At 35.9% G+C, this 25,494-nt stretch overlaps 3 protein-coding genes across 10 annotated transcripts; 2 read left to right on the top strand and 1 right to left on the bottom strand.

Annotated features, from left to right (window-relative positions):
* The first annotated feature begins 605 nt into the window (after window positions 1-605).
* LOC103483095 (uncharacterized) lies at window positions 606-5,407 on the top strand. Of its 2 annotated transcripts, none has more exons than XM_051086619.1 (4): window positions 606-1,009; window positions 2,355-2,893; window positions 3,754-4,665; window positions 4,869-5,407. In XM_051086619.1, exons 1-4 carry the CDS (start codon window positions 821-823, stop codon window positions 5,137-5,139), a joined length of 1,911 nt encoding a protein of 636 aa, XP_050942576.1. In that variant the 5' UTR covers window positions 606-820; the 3' UTR covers window positions 5,140-5,407. The 2 variants fall into 2 exon arrangements, with proteins under 2 accessions (XP_050942576.1, XP_008437758.2); XM_008439536.3 differs by having other exon boundaries at window positions 633-1,009; window positions 2,337-2,893.
* Window positions 5,408-5,940: 533 nt separating this feature from the next.
* Window positions 5,941-7,600, top strand: LOC103483096 (uncharacterized protein C594.04c). The gene is made up of 3 exons (XM_008439537.3): window positions 5,941-6,521; window positions 6,610-6,873; window positions 6,951-7,600. Exons 1-3 carry the CDS (start codon window positions 6,282-6,284, stop codon window positions 7,422-7,424), a joined length of 978 nt encoding a protein of 325 aa, XP_008437759.1. The 5' UTR covers window positions 5,941-6,281; the 3' UTR covers window positions 7,425-7,600.
* A 2,214-nt stretch (window positions 7,601-9,814) lies between these two features.
* On the bottom strand, window positions 9,815-21,770 carry LOC103483093 (protein ARV 1). Of its 7 annotated transcripts, none has more exons than XM_051086579.1 (10): window positions 21,392-21,766; window positions 21,239-21,286; window positions 21,039-21,128; window positions 13,244-13,289; window positions 13,036-13,112; window positions 12,842-12,936; window positions 12,605-12,677; window positions 12,226-12,301; window positions 11,982-12,115; window positions 9,815-10,398 (listed from the first exon to the last, which is right to left on the bottom strand). In XM_051086579.1, exons 1-9 carry the CDS (start codon window positions 21,491-21,493, stop codon window positions 12,030-12,032), a joined length of 693 nt encoding a protein of 230 aa, XP_050942536.1. In that variant the 5' UTR covers window positions 21,494-21,766; the 3' UTR covers window positions 9,815-10,398; window positions 11,982-12,029. The 7 variants fall into 7 exon arrangements, with proteins under 7 accessions (XP_050942536.1, XP_008437754.2, XP_050942538.1 ...); XM_008439532.3 differs by lacking the exon at window positions 9,815-10,398 and adding an exon at window positions 10,584-11,028 and having other exon boundaries at window positions 21,392-21,765; XM_051086581.1 differs by lacking the exon at window positions 9,815-10,398 and adding an exon at window positions 10,584-11,028 and having other exon boundaries at window positions 21,415-21,765.
* Window positions 21,771-25,494: the final 3,724 nt, after the last annotated feature.

The following is a 25,494-nucleotide window of genomic DNA, read 5'->3' as shown; positions in this document are numbered from 1 at the left end:
AAGTTATTTTAGAGCGTGATTGGATCACAATCCACACATGTTAATGGTCAGTTCTGCATTCCGTAGGTTTAAATCTTAGTGAAAACTGGACAATTTTCAGAGTGCAATATTTTTTTATACAGCTTTATTTTTCTTGCCCGACAACACTAGATGATAATTCATATTGTTTCTGATATTAGCAAAATGGCATAACTATTGAAGTTTGAGCTTAGTGAAAATATCTTCTTAGGGCCAATATGAGCTTAGCTCAACTGACACACACATATCTATAGACAATAAGTCCTAGTTCAAATCTTACCATCTCATCTAATTGGGAGGACTTTTCTTTTCTTTTTGTTGAAAAAAGCGAAATACATAATTAGCAAGAAGGATTTCTACAAAAGAACAAGAAAAGAAAAGGAAAAGGAAAAGGAAAAGGAAGACGGAGAATTATATTAGATTTGAAAGTTGGGAAGGTGTATATTAGAGGGAAAATTTTGGTTGGTAAAGGTTGTGTGTTGGTGTGAAAATTATAGAGATCCAAATTGAAGTTTGGGCCTCATTTGCGCGAGCTTTCTCCATTGGGCCGGTCTAATATATGCTGTACGTAGGTCAGGTGGGCTTGCATCCATTCCATTCTCAAAATTGTTCGTTCAACATTCCTGGCTTGGCTTCCTTCCAGCTCCCAGACTGCTTATAATTATTTTTGTTGAAACTGCAATCTTGCACAAAGCTTAGGAAGCCTTGTTGAGACTCAAGACGATAGTCGATTGATTCAACCGTATTGAATTGCAGGGAGGGATTTGGAATTCGCAGAGACTGAGTACAATTCCTCGGAAAAATGTCCGCTCGGCTGCTCAAAAAGGTTTTAAAGGAACAGGAGGAGCTTCGACAGCACTATTCTCAATCCTCCACCACTGAAGACGGACAGGATTCTGGTTCTGGGCCATCGTCACCTACTGCTTCTTCTATCAATCCCTTCGACCTCCTTATCGATGAAGAAGATGACTCCCAAATTGACCCTCACCAGGTTTCTTATTTCATTCCCCTCTTCAACTTTGCTGAATTCTCAACTTTTCACATGCCTGCACTCTAATTATTTGGGAGACTGGAGCCTTCTCAATTTCTATAAATTTTAAGCATATTTACACAACTGTGAAAGTTGATACTTCAATGGTTCCTTCCGCAACTATGTGCACCCGATTATAAACGCACGAATTGTTGTTTGATTTTGCAGTATACTAATTATATATTTGGTTTTCCATATATATTCCGAAGCTTATGTCTTTCCGGAAGTAGGCTGTCGAAATGTTTCTTTTTTTCGAATTAAAACACGTTTGTAATTTAGACAGCTGTAAACTTATTCCGACAGTAAACATTAGAATTTAGAAATATGACGAACAGTTTTTAAAAACCTATTGATCTTTTTTGTTTTTTTAGAAGCACCCATTCATTGAAAATGATGAGTTGGCTTGCGTTCATCTTTTGTGTTGAAGATACAGAATGATGAAGAATTAAAACCCGGAATTTGAAAGGCATTCTTCTAAACAAACTTTTAAACAACTTATCTTCTTTTTTCTTGGGTTAAACTATATTTTATACTGTTTTTTGTCCACCAGTTTCACCTTTGGCCAATTTATGCCACAATTCTTAACCATTTTTTAAGCCAGAGGTGGTTGACTTGAGCTTAATATTAGTACATAACTACTAGTTCTACTTTGTGTGTGTGCGTGCACACAACATGCGGGGGGACGGAGAACTTACAAAGACAAAAAACGCAACTTTTTGTTATTGAAATAAAGGACAATTGCATTGCATCACAAATTTAAGTCAAGAACAAGGAAAGCATTGAACTGCACAAAATTTGGGACCCTTCTAATAGGTACATGAGTTGATTTATTATTTTTCCTTCAACTTTTGTCATCATTTCTTGCTAGACAATGGACTCGTTTTGAATTTGGGGTATGAATTTAAGTTAATTTATTATTATTCTTCAACCTTTTGTCATCAAAAGCTTCTCGAACGAAGTCTCCTTTGAAGCCTGTCAGTGCGTGTTGTAGTTTTGGGCATTGTTTCCTCTTTCTTCACTTTCAATGGGTTTTTGGTTTCTCGTTGAAGGTTAACTGTTCCCATTTGGTTGGGCTCTTCAGAAGTTTTTCTCTCAATTGTTTTGTGTTTGTTTACATTGAGGAGTTTTGCTTTGCATTTCTGAAACAAATTTCTTGATTTGTCCTCATAAAATTTTTCATTCTCAATAATACGAAATAAATAAAATAATGATACCATTGTAACATAATAATCTCCCTTAGTTTAGCCGTTCCCTTGTTTTCTTTGTTTTCAACTTTTTTGCCCAACAGGCTGTCATTTGTCAACAGGACAATGACCGGGAGGCGGTTGAGGAAATCTCCGTGGACAGTCGCAAGCAGTTTGTGCGCAATGGAGCTAAAAGTGCTATTTCAACATCAAATAAAAAATTGAAAAAAAAGAAAAAGAAGAAGGAGCGTGAGAGTTTTTCTTCCACAACAGATAGAATCCTTGACAAACCCTTGGATGTGCTTCTCAAATCTCTGTCTCTGGATATTGATCCCTCTGCTATAAGCAGTCCACAGGGCCCTGAGAAAGCCAAAAATGGTGCAGAAGAAAGTGGAAAACAATGCATGCCTTCACTATTAGAAGTGGAGCCTAAATATTTAAATGCCGGAAATGAACTGCGAAGAATATTTGGTGCTAAGGTAGTAAAATCATTTGAAAAAAATAACCAGGCCAGTAGTTCTAGACAACTACGTGGGGGAAGACGTGTCAACCATCTTTCTAGGAAGACCTATCTTGTAAGTCCATCAGATCATTGGCCTCGTTGGGATGGTTCTCTTTCCATGGAGTATTTGGAGTCGAGGAATGGATATCACTACTTCAGGTAAATTTCATTTTCATTTATAGTTTCTTTTTTACCCCTTGCTCCCTAAAGCATTTACTGAATTTAAGTAGAATTAAACTAGCATCGGATTACTGTATATGTGTGTCCAGCCTGCTAGGTTTTGACGAATGATTTGTCCAGCAAGGCTACTACATGTATTACCTGAATATTAAATTGAACTTCTAAGTAACTGTATAAAGCTCGTCTTTCTTGGTTGAAGATTTAATAAGTTGAATGAACTGCAATTTTATGAATCTATTATCGTCTTTTTTTGTCAATTTTCATTTATAATATGCAAGGACTCCCTTTGTGGAGACACACAAACTTTACTAATAATGATAATCAAAATACAAGATAATCTCCTTTTGAGAGGGAGGAACTCTCCAGGATACAACTTAATACATAATACTAGCATAACCCCAAAACAGGATCACGAAACTATATATAACAGCCAAGCAACCTGACCTACTAACTTAACCTTGGTTAGGTGAATTCTCCATTCTACCCCTCCTAGCATACGTGTACACAATTTGGGGCATAACATAATGTTTGTATATGTAGATAATTGTGCCTCCCATCTCTCTCTCCCTCCCCCCCCCCCCCCCAAGATAGAAAGAAAAAACATTTTCTTTTTGGGGTTTAATTAAATAACATAACGTTTAATTACATTCCTCGTGTTCAATAAATGTCGATCATATTTTCTTTTTCCCTTTATTTTTCTGAATTATTTCCAATTGTGTTTTGACCCTCGTGTTTCATCTTTTTGTACGTTTCTTATTAGCTTTTCTATAAGTTAGTGTCAGCCGTTAAAATATGTTAATCTAAATGTAGTGTTTTGATTGTAATGTAATGAATTCCAGATATGTACACCTGCCATCCTATGTTGAAGCTCAGAAAGCATTTGAAGCCGCCAGATCTATTCATGACCTCAATGGCATTGCCAGTATTCTGTTGTACCACCCATATCACTTAGACTCACTTATAACGATGGCAGAGTATTTTAAATTTGCAGGTGACCACGAAATGTCCTCTGATGCAGTTGCAAAGAGTTTATATGCCTTGGAATGTGCATGGCACCCCATGTTTACTGTCTTTCAGGGTAATTGCCAATTGAAGATCAGGCATGAAACGAACAAGCCAATGTTTACATCACTTTTCACCCATGTAAAAAACTTGGATAGGCGTGGTTGTCATCGATCTGCCTTGGAAGTTTGCAAACTGTTACTTTCACTGGATTCTGATGACCCAATGGGGGCTCTTTTCTTCATTGATTACCTATCTTTGAGGGCAGAGGAATACACATGGCTGGAAAGGTTTGGTGAGAGCTACAAAAATGATACTTCTCTGTGGTTGTTCCCAAACTTCTCGTTTTCCCTTTCTATATGTCGATTTTTTCTTGAGCGTGAGGAACCCTCAAAGGTTGATAATGTGGATGCTACGATGGCTAATTCAACTGATCTTCTGAAGCAGGCGTTAATGCTTCACCCTTTGGTCTTAAAGAGATTAGTGGAAAAGGTCCCACTTAAGGAGCAGTTTTGGGTGCATATACTCGAGCATTCCTTCTTCCTGCCTGCTCAGACAGGAATCCCATCATTGGATCACCTCATTAATTTGTACGTCGAGAGGAATTACATTATATGGAGAATCCCGTATCTGCAGAAGTTTCTCAGAGAGACTGCGCAATTGGTTATTGAAGCGTTGGAAACTGATCAAAACGATGCAAAAGACTGGACTTGTGTGAGAAAAGAAGCATTCTCATCTGAGAAAAATGAGTAAGCATCTCTCTCTCTCGGCACATCATTCGGGCACTGGTCAACACATGCATTTTGATCAGTTGAGCTCTGAAATTATTTTTTAACTAAATAAGTAATAGCCACTATGATTTTAATCGTCTATGAATTTTCCATTGTACTTGTGGAATCTAATGATTATTAATGCAATTTTTGTGAGGTAAAAGTGCTTCTTTGAATGCCAGGTATGCTCATTTATTGGTCTCTGATTTCTCTGATTCACTATCATCGGCCCCCCCTGAAGCATTGCAAGATTTTGTGGTTGATCCAAGGATGAGGGACGTGCAGAATATAATTCAACATGCCAATCCTCCCGATCACCGGCAACCTACTCATGAAATTGAAAATAGGAGTGCATTGGCTGTCCTGTTTGAATCAATGCTACCTTGGGTTAACTATGGAGATGATGTAGGTGTTGATGAAGGTAACCAGTTCGATGAGCATGATGACCATTGAGTTGTCAATTCTTCTCGAGTCGCTGGTTCTCTTCAAAATGCTTTGAGAATGGACTTAATGTGATGGCATAGATCACGTATTCGTCTGTTGCCTTTGTAGCATTTGCATCCAGTTTTGTTTACTGCTATCTGTCGTTGGTTGCCACCCGATAATGATTGGCACTGGTAGTTGTACTTGTATGTAGGAAGTTTTTGAATTCCCAACGCATTCTCTGTCTTTCTCAAGCAAAGATGATCAATTCCCAAAATTGGAGGGAAATGTTTTCTCACTGGTTGGGGTGTCTATAGATTAATAAAAAGGCGTATGTTGTGGATGGTGCGGCCGTGAGGCCTTACTGTGTCCCAATCATTACACGCAGCTGCTCTTAATTATATTTATATGGAAATAGCTGCGTCAGTTGGATTCAGTAGACTGACAGATCAGCCGGACGGCTCGGGGGCCGCACTATCATTATGATTAGGCGCACTTGCATTGCCCGGGCCCTCAACCCATCATTTCGCTCGCACCCCGATCCAACTGCCAATAGCATGCAAAGTTATTTGCAGTACCTTGATCATATGCCGATTCCAAGCGTGCTTGTGCTCCTTTAATTAATAATTATCATAACTATTATACTTCCTTATTTAATTGTCATCATTGCTATTTTACTTGCATGGTCCTGTTCTCTGCAGTAAGCCCCACTGCCAGGAGGCTTTGCTCGTTGTTTTTGTTAAAATTAGGGACCATTTTAAGTATATCCATTATGATTTGTGCAGAATGAAATTTTATATCCAGGTATTATAGCATGCCAACTCTTCTTTTTCAATATATTGCTTATTCTAAAAAAAATTGTAGGAACTGTGAAAGCAACAAAAGTGGTGATAGAATATGGGGATTACAGTTGTAATTTAATTAATGATAATATAAAAATATAAATATAAAATGACTTTTTATTTTTATTGGAAGGCTTTAGCATGTTAGATTGCTTTTTCATCCTACTCGATGTATGTAAAAAAAGTGAGAAGGAATTTGTAGAGTTGGGCGGTTACAAATTCAAAGAGAGCCAAAATTGGGTGGTCGCAACTGCAGACCTATAAAAATGGATAGTTGGGAGACGTAGGCATAAGCGAAGAGACTGGAAGGAAAGAAAAGTTGAAAACCAAATGGCCAAAGGTAGCAGCTCGAATGTGAATAGTCTAAAGAATGGTGTCATAGCATTACTGGTTCCGCTTCCCTCCATTCTCTTTTATCTTTGTTTCCTCAGCAACTGTGGTGGTGGTGGTTGCAGTAGCGGTCTCTGGAAATGGTGCTATCACCATCCTCTTTTGTTGGTCAATGCACTCTTCTTCCTCAATGTCAATCTTCTCTTCTGGCTCATTAGCCTTGTCCAGTCCAGCCACTGGGTGAGACAGAGACTCCTTTGCCGGACTCCCAAAATTCTTCTCAATTTCTCTACCCCTACTCTGTATCTTATTAATTGGTGCATTGCAGATGATCGACCTGTACTGGACTCTGATACCTGTGGTGCTGGTTCACTATTTTGCTTCTCACCCTTTAGCTGAGTACAATGAATTGAGGTCGTGGGTCGTAGTTGCTTTGACTTGGATATGGAGCACAAGGCTTTCCCACAACTACTTGAGGCGGGAGGGGTGGCAGTTGGGAGCTAGAGAGGACTGGAGGTTCACGGATATGCGGCAACAGTACGGAAGGAACTGGTGGTGGGTTTCTTTCTTCGCCGTCTACCTTTCACAGCAGGTAAGGTAATAGATAATGAACCAGTTACTGGACCAGCCAGACCCTGGTGGGTTGATTCAGTTTCAACATTTGTACAGGTATTTCTGATGGGCGTATGCGTGCCTCTGTACGTTGTCCACTCGGTTAAGGAGGAATTGAAGTTGTGGGATTTGGTAGCCATCTTTATGTGTGTTTCTGGAATTGGGATGGCTTACTTTGCTGACACCCAGCTGCATGAATTCGTAAGCAGGAACAGGAAGTTGAAAATGAGTGGAAAAGCGATGGTGCCCAATCTTGAGGAGGGATTGTGGCGTTACTGTCGACACCCAAACTATTTTGGAGAGCAGTTGTGGTGGTGGGGGGTTGGGATATTGGGGTGGGGTTTAGGTGTAGGATGGAGCCCTGTAGGTTCGCTGCTCAACACCATGTGCTTAGCTTATGTAACCAAACTGGTTGAAGCGCGAATGGTGAAGCAACACTATAGAGCAGAAGCTTACAGACAATATCAGAAGACTACGTCAGTGTGGATACCTTGGTTCAGAAAATCACTTTACAAGCAAAAGAATATGTGACCTTCACTTGCACCTTCTTTTTCTTAATGAATTGTTAATTGTGGATGATGCATTGGACCATGTTGTTTTATGTTATCTTGTTACCCTTCCTCACGTGAATGATATCGTGTAACAATTAAGTACGGTTTTATATATGCTTTGTCTATTATATCCAATAAAAACCACCTTTTGTGTCTTGTTTTCTTGGATTGCTTTTTGGCTTTTATAAATTCAATCACAACACTCTCCTACCTTTCAACCCTATACTAAACCCACCTTTTTCGAGTAAGATCTTAACTATTATTATATACTTTCTCTCAGATAACATGGATTCATAGTATAAACTATTTTAGTAAAAACGATAATAAAACGAAAATTTTTGAAATAGTATTAACAATGACTAATTGAAGAGTAATTTTCCATCAGAAAATGCATTTATTATGATATTAGGGCAGTTCTTGTCCCAAACCAAAGATCATATAGCTAGAAAAAACAATAAAAATGAGTAAACGAATCAAAGATCAGAAAATCTCTTTAGGATCGAAATATAGATTTAAATTCCGAATCAAATGAGTAAACAAACCGCTAAGTTCGCGTGCCATTTGAGTTAAGGGTTTAGGGTTTCATTCTCTTCCAAAAAAAATTTTCGTCGCTCATCTATCAAGTGTGGTCATTATTTGATTTTTCTTCAACGACAAGGAGAGGAGGCAGCAACCACAAAGAGAAGATGCCATGACATAGAATGGCAAATTTTAGATTTTTTAGCTCAAGTCTACGACTCATTCTAGAGGCTTGAAGGTATTGTAATTAAACGCAGAGGAGAAAATATTTGAACCCGGGACCTGCTAACTCATCGTGGCCACATTTGTGATTTAGGTTCATCTTTTTCTTCTTTTCCTTCAACCGCTTCTTATTCAGCGCGCACACTTCTCCATCTCTGGCCCAACACGGTTCTGACCCTTTTGCTGATCTTCTGCACGAATTCTCCACTCCGGCGCGGCGGCTTCTCCGGCACCATTCACGAACCCCAACGACACAAGAACCGAGCGATACCAACGACCCCAACACCGAGCGTGGGGAGCGACATGAGCGAGACACCAAGATTGAGCGAGAGCGACACTGATTTTTGCACAAGAGATTCGGTGAGAGTGAGACGATTGAGAGCGAGCGGCTTTTCTGCGTGCTTGTTTTGGTAATTTCACTCTCGAACTTGAGGTCAGCAAAAGCTCATTCTACATTTTGAAAAAGTCTCTCCTGAAAAGAAGCTTATGAAGGCTTGAACGAAGTTTTGCTGGACTGGACTTATCTCCCTATTCTTCCCCAGTTATATAAACATAACACTCATCACGACGCGCTACGCTTATTTGCATTTTTTCTCACCAAACCCCTTTGGAATTTGTCGTGTTAATTTGCTTTCTCGTAACTTAGAAGGATCATTTCGCGTTCAAATCCAGAAGATTGTTGTTTTCAGTTTCAGGTGGGTTATCGTGTTAGTTTGCTTTCTTGCAAGAGGTATTTGACCTGAGGGAAAGAATTCATGGGAAAATATAGCAAACAAGAGGTAATAATTCTAAGATAAAAGCATGAAAGGGGGTCAATATTTGTGCCTAATTTGTCTGGAACGACAAACAAATCATTTAATTTGTTGCAAATTGAGTGGGAATTGCAATAATTATTTGACTCATATAGTAACCTTAAATAATCCAGCGGTGATTACTGTGAGAAGTTGACCTACAAAAATGTAAAGTTGGGGAAAAAAACAAAAAAAGTTTGGAAAGTAAATAGAAAAATGAACCAAAACATAATGCACTGAAAAAACAAGAACCAAACTACATAATGACCAAACCAAACCAAAGGAAAACTAAATCAACAGTTTTTTCCTTTACTGGATACGGGTGCGATTTTTATTTTAGCTAAACTGGTTGATTCGATTTAGTTCTCAATTTACACTAGAATCGAAGAAAGTCAATCCAATAGAACCCTAACTTGTGGTATCCATTTGTAATTCGATAGGAAAATTGAAGATGAGCCAAATAGAAGGGAAGTCATCAAATGACCCATTGTTAACAAATAAGATGCACTGTTTTAGGTTTGGAAATCGATGATAGTAGGTGTAGAACTGGTGTTCAGGGTTCTGGTTTTTTGGAGAAAAGGGGAAGAGTTTTACGTAGACAAGAAGGAAGAAAAGAAATTGAAAGTAAAATAAAAATAATTTATTTTCATCGAATACTGATTTTACATTTACATTGTTTTTATTAATTGTGTTTGCCAACTCACGGTATTATTTTATTCTAATTTAATAGCAAGACTAATTTGAGTTGTATTGAAAAGACATTTAAAATTGTTGGAACCAGAATGAAACAAGTATCAACTTATAGAGTTCAAAATGGTATTTAACCAAAAATAAATTGATAAAATTTAATATTTATTAGACCTCTTAATTCATGTTATGAAATGCACGATTTTGAATCTTTATTGGTTGAGAAATGGATCCTCGCATGAGTACTCTCCTAACGGTCTTAATCTATTAAAGTACATTAATTGGACGCTAACTTTAGTCCTTGACTTGATGTTCAATTTTGAAGATGGGGGAACATATAGAAATGGTTGGTTCACCTTAGCTATCAATGATATATTCTAATAATAGGCTGAAGGGTGAAGCGGACACCAAGGCAACCAAGAGTAGTGTCATGTTGTGGATCTATTGGGATCACAAGAACTTGCTTTTCGTATATCCTAATTACGAAGCTCATTCACCACAAATCGAGTCTCTGAGTAGTCTATGTTGCTGAAGCATTTCTAGGCATCATAATGTTGATAAACTTTGCTCAAGCAGTAATAAGATATAGACATAGCAGGCCCTAAAGATCAGCGTCAATTACTTGCAGTGCAGTGCAGGTGAATACTTTATGATAGAACATAGAAGCATGAACATAGAAGCATGTTTGCCTGTTTCTTTGTTGGTGCTGAAGCTGTTGCTTTCTTCTTATGTCACCTTAAGGAGAAATAGTTAAGGTTATTTAAATACATGCTCTAACATTCTTTAAAAAAAATGCATATCCCTTTTTAGATTGATATCTACCAGATGTAATGACCAGTGTAAGCACGTGATGTGATGTTAAATACAACAACCTTCTGGTTCTGTAATAAATCTATAGGGGACATCTACATCTGCAGCTATTCAGTTCAATTAAAAATTTTATAAAATTGTTATCTGGGTTTGAATCATGCTTCCATGAAGAACAAGAACAAAAAAGGGGCCATCCAAGTTGACCAGCTGCCCTAAAACCCAAGCATAGGCAAACTTGTCGTTTGATATTCCTATTAAATTACATGAAATCACAAGTAAATTAACCATGGCTGCCTGGGCTAGTCAGGTCCTGGAAATCATAAGCCAATAAAATCATTCAGAAGATTCAAAGGAATGGAACTGATGACGCATTGAACTTGAAGCAGAGTATCAATCTTGTCTTGTTCATACGAAGTTATCTTTCTTTTGAAAAGATAAATCATGAAAAGTAAAGAGATTTGGTTCATGAAATGTAAGGAGATTTGATTGAGGAGATCCACTTCCGTCCACTTCCATTCCCTTTTAGGGAGAAAGTTTGCTTCTCGTTTGATATTCCTATCAAATTACATGACATCATGAGTAAATTAACCATGGCTGCCTGGCTAGTCAGGCTCTGGAAATCTGAAGTTAATAAAATCATTTAGAAGATTCAAAGGAATGGAACTGAAGACGCTTTGAACTTGAAGCAGAATATCAATCTTGTCTTGTTCATATGAAGTTATCTTTATTTTGCAAAGATAAATCATGAAATGTAAGGAGATTTAATTTATGAAATGTAAAGAAATTCGATTGAGGCTCAAAGGAATGGAACTGAAGGTGCTTTGAACTTGAAGCAGAATATCAATCTTGTCTTGTTCATACGAAGTTATCTTTCTTTTGCAAAGATAAATCATGAAATGTAAGGAGATTTAATTTATGAAATGTAAAGAGATTCGATTGAGGAGTTCCACTTCCATCCCCTTTTAGGGAGAAAGTTCGCTTCTTGTAGTTAGTTGGAGTGTGCATTATTGTGGAATCTTTGGAAAGAAAGATATTATAGGGTTTTAAGCAAAGTGGAGAGGGATCCTTGTGATGTTTTTTACTTTGTGAGGTTTCATTTCTCTCTCAAGGCTTCAATTTTGAAATTGTTTTGTAATTATTCCATAGGCAACATTTTTACTTAATTGGTATTTTTTCTTCAGGGGTTTCTGTGGAACTTGGTTTTTTTATTCGACCTTCTATTCTTTCATTCATTGTTTCTTAAACTAAAAAATAAAGTTGTAGCAAGTAAGTTTAGAACAATCACGTTTGTTCAATTAAAACAAGTGTAACTAGTACAAGCAAAACATCTCCTTTCAAAGGCATCACATCCACTACCAAAATCATGGACTATATAAAATATACTATCCAAATTCTGGAAATAGGTTCCAATTTTCATCAATCTGGCTATGTAAGATACATCCAGATCATCTGCTCCATTCTTCTTCTAATTTTAAATTGCATAATTAATGATTGGATTCTAATCTGACCTCACATAATAGGAAGTTGTTGTGCCTGTTTTCTTTAAACTTCATTTCTCAAAAAGCCTTTGTGGCCAAATACTTAGCCCCATGAACACACAAGCAAGTTCCAATGCATCTGCTCACAGTGGACCCCGTGATCACTGCTTCACAAAAAAGACCTTCTAGGAATGAATTTAGTCGAATCCCTAATCTATACAATAATCATCCAAAAAAACAGAGTTATCTGCTGACAAAGTGAAGCCTTCCTCACCTTTAATTGCTACTACATTGGATGATAAAACAAATAAATCTACAATAAAAATCACTGTGGGTGGAAATTCCCATATCTACAGAAAAACACAATGAATATCAGAAAGATACACGAGTATTCAACACAATTTAGGTAATTAGTTTGCAATGCCTATAATAAAAAAACAACTAGAATATAATTATTGTAAGTACAAATTCTCATATGTACAGTAAAACACGATTAATATCAGAAAGATACACGAGTAGTCAACACATTTTACGCAATTAGTTTGCAATGCCTACAATAAAAAGAAAATAACTAGAATATAATTATTGTAAGTACATTATCATGGTAACAAAAAAAATCTAAGAAAATAACTAAAATAATTGTGTAAGTATACCATCATGCTCACAAGAAAGATCTTGAAGTAGCTAGAAATAATGATGGCAAAGAAAAACTCTGTGCCCCTGTGCCTACACAAGCAATAAGAAACAAACTAATCAAAATCAAAGTTAGATGTCACACAGGCAAATGGGTGCATATTCCATTGTTGGTTGAACCGAAGACAAATAATCAGAAACTTGGAAGTATCTCAGGAGTGAAAACAACAGTCTCAAGAATTCGTTCTTCAACTTACCTATGGTCCCCAGTTGAGCTCGTCAGAAATACTCTTGACAAAATATGAAGCGTACAAAGAAACATAGCATTTCCAAGCAACACATACATCAAAGCCTACAAAGATCTTTCAGACAACTTCCATAAATGCACATGACTATCATGAAATGCCTAAAGCAACCAAAAAACAAATTGATTACAGGACGGATTGCAAACCTTCTGGCAAATCCCAATTGTTGATGAAAAGCTCATGGATAATTGCTTCTCACTTAGTATCAGAAGCATGTACCTATCTGGATGATTGTCGCTAAGGTACAGATCTAGAGATTGTACATGTTCCAAAGAAAAAATAATTATTTCAATAGTAAACTATGAGGAGGACAAGGCATCCCACAGGTGGAGACTTCCCAACCGAATTGGATACAAGCATCCAAAAGAAGAAAACTAAGACCAAGCTTCCACATTAAATCCTACAAAAGAGTCAAGGACACAACCACGTTAGTTTTTGGAACGACTGTTAGGTAAAGAAATTCATAAAGGCTTAACTATCCATCATGCAGAAAATGAATTTTGGTTTCCATTCAGGATGCTAATGTTGACTCAAGATATATCAATTACTCTCTTATTTGCAAAGTTGGAACCTAATTGGAAAAGTCGTCACGAGCTATCCATGTGAAGTGTGTGACGTAAGCAAAGTTTGTAACAAGGGAGACTTAGGACTTGTTCCGCTCTTTGTTCTTGGCTCTTACTCTTTCCTCTTTCCTCTCACTCTTTGTACTAAAAGAACGTGAATAACAGGGATTGAAAGCCATGGAGAAAGGAGAAAGATTAGCAAAAGCGAAGAGTGAGAGTCCTAAGTTGAGAGCCCAGAACACGTGCACAATAAGGTCATTTTGATAATTTTAGTTGATGATGACGCAAGCAAAGTGGCAAAAACACGGTCTTTTTTCTATAGAAGTAACGACTTTCATTGAGAAAAAAAATGAAAGAATACAAATCGTACAAAAAAACCAAGCCCACTAAAACCCCATCAAGGAAAGGAGTCCAACTAACTAAAATGTTACATGAAAAGTGGTTACAAAACCCATAGGAGACATAAAACTTAACCAAGGACCACACATCACTAGAGTCTCTCTCTAGTCCTCTATCTCTACCACAAAACCCATAACAAAGGGCCCAACCCAGCATCCAAAAGAAAGCGACCTGTTTCCTTAAAAGGTAGATGGAGGAGGAACACCCTGATCAAGCCACTTATTGTCGCACCCCCACCTGAAATGCCCTATGCAAACCCGAGCGTGGTCATGACCTAGGCAAAAATTAACACCTTGAGAAGGAATGTCAACAACGCCTAGAACTTAGCTTGTCTTTCTTAAACTTGAAGCGTTGAGACCATGCAAAAAGAGACGTGCTTTGGCCAAAAATATGCGATGAATCAAAAATTGTGATAGAAATATAGAAAACTCAAAATATGCTTTATTAATAGCAACTCTCTTTGTACAAAGCTTACAATCTTTACAACACCACATTATCTCAACAACACTCTTAAGCTCCTAATACATGATCCGGTATAATAGTAACTAAGGATGCAATGTGACACGGGAACAACAGCTTCGTGCAACGCCTGGTGTACCTCTTTACTACTTGGGGAAGAAAACTTAAAACATAAGCCAAATGCTTAGTGAGTGACATGATTTTAGAAAACATTTTGGGAAATATAAGTCAACGCATCAAATTCTTTCAATTCAAAACTAGCAATGCATACTTCTAAGCGTTATAAAACCAGAAAAGCACATCAGTCTCGCTTTGTTCTTAAAAACCCGAAAATTGAACATCCTTCACACACACTGCCAGCATCCCAGCGAACCTATGTTCACAACCAGCTTGAATACAAACCAACTCAACACATTCAGTTATAGCCAAGCGGACCAACCCTACACTTAGTATGCTCCTCACACATATCTGCACATATAGTCAACTTAGTACTAGGAACAACAGTAATGGTTTGCAATACAAGAAACTCATAGAACAGCACATACAACATTCAACATGCTTTAGTACTATGCAACTACCTCTATGCTTTCATATCGTATTAAACATTTCACATCTTCTCAAGCTTTGAACATAATACAGCTAAATGCAACACATAACTCATAGGAGAATAATTAAAACTTTAACTTTTGAAAGAGAAATTCATCACTAACAAAGTTTATTTCCCTTTTTCTTTTTCCCTTCTGATGCATTCTTCAAGCTACCCAACGTCTGGTCCTCTTAACGCCTAATTCTTCTGAATGCGACCCTTTCAAAGCTAACCTTCTTTTCTTCCTTCAAACTTCAACTTATGACAACTCTTAATCTGTTTATACTAATCTTGAGCTTAGATTAGTTACCCCTAAACTCTCCTAATTCGGCAGCTCTTACTTAGCCTTTTACACACGTCCTTCAATAAACTGACCCAGCAAAAGTAATTATGATTAAGCCACCTCAACTCTACTTAAAATTTTAAACCGCAACGAGCCCCACTACTTAACATTCTTCACAGTCATAACTATCTAACTGAATGCATCACATCCACACCTAACTCTTAGCCACCAAGCCCTTTCTTCTTCATCGCCTACCCAAACTCGCTTCATAATGCCTATCAAAATATTTACAACCTCCACTTAAATCTTGGTTTCACACTTTGATTTCCATCTATCCCCCAACCCCTTCTTTTAAAACTCTGATCGCCTAACTTCTAACGCCTACTACTCAAAACATGGGTATCACAATTATACTCCCTAAGAAGCCAACATGAAGCCATGCTCCTAAAAAGAACAATTCCATATCAACCTTACAAACTCACTACTCTAGAGAAGATGATCCAGATCTTCCTCCACCTTCTGGCAAAGAATACGACAAAAAGGACCAACAGGCAAAAGTAACTTCCTGATAAGTTGGTCCATCAAGTTCACACTGCTGAGTAAAACTTGCGAAGAAAAAAACTTAATTTTCTTTGGAATCTTAATCCTCCATAAGCCATCAAGGAAAAACTTACTAACACGAGAGGAATCTAGCGAATACCGAAAGAAAGACTTACAAGAGAATCCCTCAAGTAGGTCGAGACTCCAAACACAAATGTCCCTTCTCCCATGCCTAAAATCAAACTTTAAATCAAAGACAAAAGAGTGACAACCCAAGTGTTTTCCTATCAATCAAAAACCAACTAAATCCACATGAAACTAAGGTCCCTACCCAAACAAAGAAAGTCGTAAATAATAAAATGCTTAAGGAAGACAAATGATAAATGCTAGAGTTAATGGACTTAGCCCATAGGGAGATTTGCCCTAAATTTCTTTCCTTTTTTTATCTCATTGCATTATTCTATTTATTCCCTCCTCTTGTACCTTTTATAATTATCAGAAAATAATAAGTAAAATCATGGTTTTCTCTTGGTACTCGGATTTCCACGTAACTCAGTGTTTTCGTTGGTTTATCGCTTTCAATATGGTATCAGAGCAAAGTAACAACGAAACCCTAGACACCAGTATAGGTGAAGGCCAGACAAAGATAGAAGTTGTCGCCACCGCCATGAAGAAACTCCTCCTTCAAATTCAGATGATGCTAGTGGTTACTCTGGGGCCACCCTCCGAGCATTCCACATAGCCCAGTGTCGGGAATGGCCCTCATGCGCCGCAACAGTCCCCCACGCGTTGCCGCTGAATGCCTTCATGAACCAACCTGTCTTCTCCCCTCTGATATCCCAAGTCCAACCACCATAACCTCCGACAATCCGCTCCTCCGCACATCCCCGCTGTCCTCGGTTTACGGACTGCCATCTACTCACGCGTCGCTGCCTTTTCATGCCTTACAGCAGCCACATATTCATGGTTTCAGGATTGATCGAGGGTCTACTCAGTCTAGTTTTGAAGTTGGTGAATCTTCAACACAGTCTAAATCAACCGATTTACCAATATATTCAAAGAACCCGGTAACTTCGCTCCCTAATTCGTCCTCCGAATTATATAACTGGCTCTCTGGCACCATCTACAGGGAATTTTCCATGGGAGAAATTAAATGGCTAGATTTATTTTTCGTGGTCCCGACCGATCAAGATGTTCCTCGAGGGTCACCACCAATTTTACTTTTTGACAAGAGAGACTGTCCATCCTCCACCAGGTGATGCCTTGGAATGATTCTGGAAAGGGGAGGACTCCTTCATTTGGTCTATGCTGATTAATAGCATGGAACCACAAATCGACAAGCCTCTACTTTACGCAGCCACTACAAAAGATTTATGAGATACAACCAAAAACTTTACTCGAAGCTTCAAAACGCCTCTTGATTGTATACACTGAGAAAATTGATCCACAATTGCAAACAAGAGACCCTGGACGTGACCTCTTATTTCAATAAGCTCTCCATTCTCTAGCAACAGATGGATTTGTGCAGGGAGACAGTTTGGGTCACGTCGAATGACGGTATACTATATGCTAAGCTTGAGGAAGCTGACCGTACTTATGATTTCCTTGGAGGACTTAATCCCAAATTTGATATTGTATGTGGTCATATACTTGGATAGAGACCACTTCCATCCTTAATGGAAGTGTGTTATGAAGTCCGTCTTGAAGAAGACCGTACGAATGCCATGAGTATACTAACTACCCCTGCCATTGACTCCACTGCCTTCAATGGTCGATCCTCGACCCATGATAGTGAGAAGAATAGCTAGAAACCAATCCTTGTATGTGAGCACTGCAAAAAACAGTGGCACACCAAGGATCAATGTTGGAAACTCCACGATCATCCCCCAGGAGGTAAGAAACATTCTTCCAACAAGAAACAGAACTCAAGGTGTGCCTATGTAAGTGAGATTACCGGCACCTCCCAGTCGACTGGCCCTACTGCAAGCCAAAACAGGCCTCGTACTTTAAGAGTCATTGCTCAGTCAGGTATACCTCAGTCCCTTGGCTTTTGTTAGTGTTGATGAGAAGAATCTCTGGATTTTAGACTCACAAGCTACAGATCACTTGACAGATTCCTCGGAGCACTTTATCTCTTATACCCCCTATGTTGATAATGAGAAAATTCGAATAGTCGATGATTCTTTAACCCAGATTGCTAGCAAACAAATAGTTCTCTTTGAAGGACTCTCTCACCAGACTGTTTTGCATGTGCTTAAGCTTTCTTATAATTTGTTATCCCCATGCCCTAATCGAACCAAATTTACCTCTCGGGCTCAGGCATGTGTGTTTGTTGGGTATCCCTTTCATTAGCGCGGTTATAAATGTTTTCATCCGCCTTCCAAGAAATACTTTATCACTATGGATGTTACTTTCTCTATGAGGACTGATCTTTCTTTACCATTAGCCATCTTCAGGGGGAGAGTATGAGTGAAGAGCTTAACTATACCTTAGAGTTTATCGAACTTACTCCTATTACCGTGTCTTCTGAGAGTTTGATCCTCATCTCATAGTCCTAACGACGAATCAAGTTCCCTGGAAAACGTACTACAAAAGGAATCTAAAAAAGGAAATTGAGTCCTCTGCTAGTCAGTCAACTCCGGACCAAGACTCTGAACCTCCTCAAGATCAAGGTATGGAAAACCCTATTGAAACTTGTGTTGATAATAAGATGAGTGAGAATGATAGGTATGATGTTGTTATTCCTGAAAATGTGGAAGAAAAGGACATTGGTGATAAGACTGAGGTCAGAGCAAAAACTAGTAATAATGAAGCTGAACAGGGTCATTCAAGGAAACTTGATGAGTGTGATCCCTCTCTAGACATTCCCATTGCACTGAGAAAAGGTACCAAGTCTTGTACAAAATACTCCATGTGTAACTATGTTTTCTATGATAATCTCTCTCTACAGTTCAGAGCTTTCACAGCAAGCCTTGATTCTACCGTAGTACCGAAAAATATCCACATTGTTTCAGAGTGTCCTCAATGGAAAAATGCTATAATGGAAGAGATGGAGGCTCTTAAAAAGAATAAGACTTGGAGATTTTCGCTTTACCCAAGGAACATAAAACTGTAGGATGCAAATGGGTGTTCACTCTCAAATACAAAGCAGATAGAACACTTGACAGACACAAGGCAAGGTTAGTTGCAAAGGAGTTCACTTAAACTTATGGTATTGACTATTCATAAACTTTTTCCCCAGTTGCTAAATTGAACACTGTTAAAGTCCTACTATCTATTGTTGTAAACAAAAATTGACCTCTATACCAGTTGGATGTTAAGAATGTTTTCTAAATGGAGACCTAGTGAAGGAAGTCTACATGAGCCCCCGCCTAGATTTGAAGCCCAATTTGGTCATCATGTATGTAAACTTCATAAATCTTTATGTAGTTTGAAACAATCACCTAAAGCGTGGTTTGACAGGTTTACTACTTTTGTCAAGTCCCAAGGATATAGTTAAGGGCACTGTGATCATACTTTATTTACAAAGGTTTCCAAAATCGGAAAGATTGCAGTTTTGATAGTGTATATTGATGAGATCGTTTTGTTTAGAGATGATCAGGAAGAAATTAGTCAATTGAAACAGAGAATGGGTGATGAATTTGAAATCAAGGATTTAGGAAATCTCAAATATTTTCTTGGAATGGAGGTGGCCAGATCTAAAGAAGGCATCTCCGTATCTCAGAGAAAATACACCCTCGATTTGCTGACCAAAACAGGTACCCTGGGATGTCGTCCTACTGTCACCCTTATTGAATTCAATTGTAAACTAGGAAATTCAATTGTAAACTAGGAAATTCAATTGTTCGAGTTCCAACTGATAAAGAACAATATCCGCGCCTTGTGGGTAAATTGATTTACTTGCCTCGTACTCATCCAAATATTTCCTTTGTTATGAGTATTGTCAGCCAGTTTATGCAGGCTCCCTATGAACAACACATGAAGGCTGTCAACAGAATCTTAAGATACTTGAAAACGACACCCGGTAAAGGATTGATGTTCAAAAAGACAAACAGAAAATCGACTGAGACCTATATTGATTTGAATTGGGCAGGATCTGTTGTTGACGGAAAGTCTACCTTCAATTACTGTACCTTTGTATGGGGCAATCTAGTAATTTGAAGACATAAGAAGGAAAGTGTCGTGGCCAGGAGCAGCATTAAGGCCGAATACAGAGCTATAAGTTTAGGGATATGTAAGGAAATTTGGCTCCATAAAGTCTTGTATGATCTTCATCAGATGCGTGAAACACCAATGAAGCTATTCTATGATAACAAAATAGTCATTAGCATCTCTGACAATCCAATTCAACATGATGGAACAATACATGTTGAGATTGTTCGACACTTTGTCAAAGAAAGACTTGACAGTGGGAGCATATGCATTCCATACATTCCTTCGAGCCAATAGGTTGCTGATGTTCTCACCAAGGAGCTTCTCATACCAAACTTCGGCTTTTGTTTTAGCAATTTGGGCCTATTGATATCCATGCCCCAACTTGAGGGGAGTGTAAAATTAGTAGGTTTGGCCCATAGGGAAATTTGTCCTAAATTTCTTTCATTTTCTATCTCACTATATTATTCTATTTATTCTCCCTCTTGTACCATCTGTAACTATAAAAAATATTCTATTTATTCCCCCTCTTGTACCATCTGTAACTATAAACAATATTCTATTTATTCCCCCTCCCGTACCTTTTGTAGTTATTAAAAAGTAATAAGAAAAGTAAAATCGTGGTTTTTATCTCACTACTTGAGTTTCCAAGTAACTCATGTTTTCGTTGGTTTATCGCTTTCAATAATAAAAGATGAAGGAAACACACAGCAGAGGGGTTTATACCCCACGCACTTATCCTTCCAAAGTAGAAGGAAAATTTTTTAGTTTTAAAAAGTGGAACAAGTTCCAGTTTAGTCTCCAATTTTGGGTCAACAATGCAACTGTCTCCGACAAATACGGCAGGCAATTATCTCCAAGAAGTATAGCAGAAGGATGGGAAGAAAAAGCATTTTACAATATAACGATCAAACTAGATTTGACAGAAGTTTATATTTTTTATTATTACCAAAAAAAAAAAGACCACCCTTAATCCAATATTAGAGGCGCATGTCGAAATCCTATAAATACTGATGAAGCAAAACGAAACGGAACGGTGAACGGCTTACAAGTTATCAGTATCAGTATCACACATCATGTGGAAGAAAAAAAGGACAAACATACAAACAATTTTCCATTATAATTTGTTGTGTGCGTGTCAGGGAATTGGAAGTAATTGGTGTGTACCTGACGAGACAAGCGATTTCTATCGAATTGGTTGTAGAGCAAATGTCTGTAAGCCTGGCGCTTGTGCAGTATTAAATCGACTAGAACTATCTACCGCTTGGAAAAGCATATATTCCTCGAATAAAGTAATTGCATAAACAAATAGATGAAAATAATACATAAATAATAGAAATTTTGTAATAAAGGAGTAGACAATTCACCATCACTTCGCATTCAATGTATTCGTCCGCAACGGATTTGCAGTTGTCCTATTAACATTAAGAATCATAAGGATTTTATATACAAGAAAAAAAATGATTAAAAGATCGCATAAATGGACAGGTGAGAAAGAAATTTTGCTGAAGCAAGCTTACGCATTTCATAAGATGCATGTTACCGGGTGAGTATAGAACGAACAATTGACTCGTTCTGAATCCACACTGCACACAACGATTCCCGTTTGTTTCCCTTCCCATTGACGAATTACGAAGGAGTAATCCAGCGACACAGTCGAAGAAGTTGACCCAGATTTTAGTTCTAGGATTTTTAATCAAATTCGTACTTTCACAAGGGCAATTTACCCAATTGTCCGACCCCCACCTGTCTGACGTTCGACTCTAGCCATCTGTGTCCTGTCCAACATCGAACTTCGAGTATATGGCGTGGGTCTTCCAGGTGGCCCATGCTTCATCCTCGAGCGGCCCAGACTCAGGACTTCTGGTTCGGAAAAATTGTGAAATTATGATAAAAATGTTAGGGCTATGGCTAAATTTTTCTTTTCTTAAAGACAGTGAAATTGAATCCGGGATTTCTCGTACTCGCAAAGATGTTGAGTTAAGTTTAGTTGGTTATGACTAAACATATTTGGAGTGAATTACTGGTCTATTACCACAAGTGCTAAGCAGATCAATATTTTTAATTTTAATCAACTTCACTTTGGTTATAGTGTTTATCGTCTTAGTTTTACATATTTGTTGAAATTTGAAATCTAAAAATATCTTATAATAGTTTTAATCAAATGAGATTTTGAAATCTAAAAACATCTTATAATAGTTTTAATCAAATAGGTATTTGAAAATTTTGCTTTTGTTTATAGTAGTTTTAAAATACTATTTTTTATCCCACAAAGGATGATGATTCAAGTAGAGTTTAACATATTACAACTCTAATGTGAATGAAATTCATTTAAGATGAATGAGAAAACTAGCTTAAGGAATTTTCAAAAAACATTATGGTTTTGAAAAGTGAAATCTTGAAGGGTTGTTTTGGATAGATTCCCTATATTTTTGTTTGTTGTCGATTGTCGCCTTACTTTTTTATAATTTTATGTCATGTATGTGATCTTTTCTGAAATATTTGTTTGATATATAAATAGCCATTGATATATCCATACATTTCTGTTACTGATAACTTAAATTGTATATATATAAAAAAGCAATTAATAAGAACCAGATGAAAAAGGAAATCTAGAAAAAATGGGAAGATGCAAGAAATAAGTGAGACTACAAGCTTCAATGAAAAAGGAGTTGTGAGAACTCCTAAAAAGGAAAAAGTTAAATAAGCATAAAAAAGATGATCAACTTATAAAAAAGAGGAACTTTCGTAAATGTAAAAAAAAGACTAAACTAACAAAACTCATGAAATTAGTCATTTTTTTAAATATTACAGGTTTGCCCTTTCGCATTTATTCTTTTCATTATTTTTTTTACATCATTTAATATTTCCATCGTTTTCTTCTTACCATCGTCTTTTTTATTTTCTGATTATCTTTTTTAAAATTTGGGTAACCAAATCTAAACGATCGTATACAAAAAAAATAGGAAAATAAACTATTTAGATTGGAGTAGCCAAATGTAAATGATCGATTGGAGTAGCCAAATGTAAATGATCGTGTAAAAAAAACAAATCATCTAAAGGATCGTGTACCAAAAGAATTAAAAAAAAAAACTAAACAATCGTGTAGAAAAATAATTTTAAAAAACCGTTTAGCAAACCTAAATGATTGTATAACCAAATTTAAACGTAACCAAATTAAATGATCGTGTACTAAACAATAGCCAAATCTAAACAATCGTGTAGCAAATAAAATACGCGCGGGTTGTTGACGAGACATTTTTTGTATTTTACACGGTGGACCTCTAAGTTTTTTTTCATTTTAGAAATTATTAAATACAATTTTTTTATATTTTTTAAAAAATCCCTATAAAAAACGTCCTCAACTTTTATGTTTAAAAATGTGCTTAAGCTTTTTAATAAAGTTCGAAAAATATCTCCACAATTATTCTTTGATAAAAACCATTAAAATTTTGTTTTAAAAATGATATTGAACCGTTGAAAATTATAAATATCCTTGAACTTATAAATTTTTTAAAAATATTTCTATTAATCCTATGTTCACACTAAATTTCTTAAGTTTTCGAAAAAAGTTCAAAGATATCATCACCGTTGGTATTGAATGAAAACCATTGAGATTTGTTTACAAAATACTCTTGAACTATTGAAAAGTTGTATAAATATCCTTAAACTTATACAAATTTTAAAAGTATATCCATTGATCCAATGTATACAACAAATTTATCAGCTTTAAAAATAAAAACCAAAATTTTAAGTTAAAACTATAGTTTTAAATTTCCAGACATTTCTTATATTTTCATATTTACATGGATTCAATATCGATAAAATGGATGAATCGATATTTCCATTACATCAACGAAAAATTCACGAATCACAATAAATAAACATAAAAATGACACCAATATAAAAATAATATAAATAATAGACATGTTTATTTATTAGTTTAATAATAAAATATTTATTTATTAGTTTAAAATATTTTTGGATTTAGTTGTTTTATAATTTTTCAGAAATATATATTCAAATCAAAATTTTTGTAAAATCAAGACTTTGATATATAATCAATATTTTAAATCATTGTTAAAACATATAATTTTACAAAATATCGATGTGTTAGTAGTCAAATATATTTTTATTTGACAATTAACTGTTAATTACAACTATAAATATTGAGATTGATTGTGTCAATAGTCAATAAATTTAAAATTATGATTTTAACTTAAAATTTGATTTTGATTTTAGTTAGGAAAAAATTAGTGTAAAATTTGGATCAATCGACAGTTTTCAGAGGGGGTGTTTGCCGTTTGGGAGAAATAAAGGAAGGGACTAAGAGAAGGTTTTTAATCTTTCTCTTTATTCCTCTCAATCACCTCTTATCGTGCTTAGTCATTTTCTTTATTGCTCAAAATGTGTGATATTACAGCAACAATAATAATATAAACAACAACAATAATTATTATTAATATTTTATTATTTTAATACTATAATTGATATTTGTCATTTAACTGCATTCGAAAAAGATATTTTTGTTTCCCATATTTCATTTAATTTTAATGTCATTATATTGGTCGTTGTTTTTTTAAATTGATTGTTATTAGTAAGTAATTTTTCAATATTATACTTACAACATCAATTTAAAGAAAAATACATGTAATTTCTTTCAAACATAACACATCAATTAATTTTTTTGATACAGAAAACTTGCGTAGAAAACGTTTAAAATTAATATCGTATTTACAAAAGTTAATGAAACATGTTTTCCAATAAAAATTCCAAAATTTGGTAAATAAAATATGAATATTTTTATATTGGATTTACAATACAATTTTTTTTTTTTTTAAAATACATTTGTACGAATTTAAAAAATAATAACAATAATTTTTTTTAAATCGATTGTTAACGTTACACAATTTTTCGATATTGTACTTACAACATAAATTTAAATAAAATACATGTAATTTCTTTCGCACTTAGCACATCAATTAATTTTTTGGTACGGAAAGTTTACGTACAAAACGTTCAAAATTAACACCGTATTTACAAAAGCTAATGAAACATGTTTTCCAATAAAAATTTCAAATGTTGGTAAATGAAATATGTATATTTGTGTATTGAATTTATAATACGAATTTAAAAAATATACATTTGTACAAATTAAAAAAAAAGGAACAATTTTTTTTTTTTAAATCGATTATTAACGATACACAATTTCTCGATATTGCACTTACAACATCAATTTAAATAAAATACATGTAATTTATTTCACATGTAACGTATCAATAAATTTTTTGGCACGGAAAATTTGCGTACAAGTTCAAAATTGACATCATATTTACGAAAGTTAATGAAATATTTTTGTCGATAAAAATTTCAAATTTTAATAAATAAATACGAATATTTGTGTATTTATAATTTACAATTTGTAGTATTCCTTCCCCAAACAAGTATTATAAATAATCAATCACAATTCTCTAACTTATTCCTTTCCCAGCAAAGCATTAATCTCTTGTAATTATTTCATTTATTCCTTCTCCAAACAATAATTATTATAATCATTTTCTTTTCATAATTGCATTTTTCTTTCTTATTCCTTTCTTTCCCAAAACACCCGGAAACTATACAA

The sequence above is a fragment of the Cucumis melo genome, chromosome 6, assembly GCF_025177605.1.
Source record: "Cucumis melo cultivar AY chromosome 6, USDA_Cmelo_AY_1.0, whole genome shotgun sequence".
Lineage (NCBI taxonomy): Eukaryota > Viridiplantae > Streptophyta > Magnoliopsida > Cucurbitales > Cucurbitaceae > Cucumis > Cucumis melo.
This window is presented reverse-complemented; position numbering and strand designations above follow the sequence as displayed.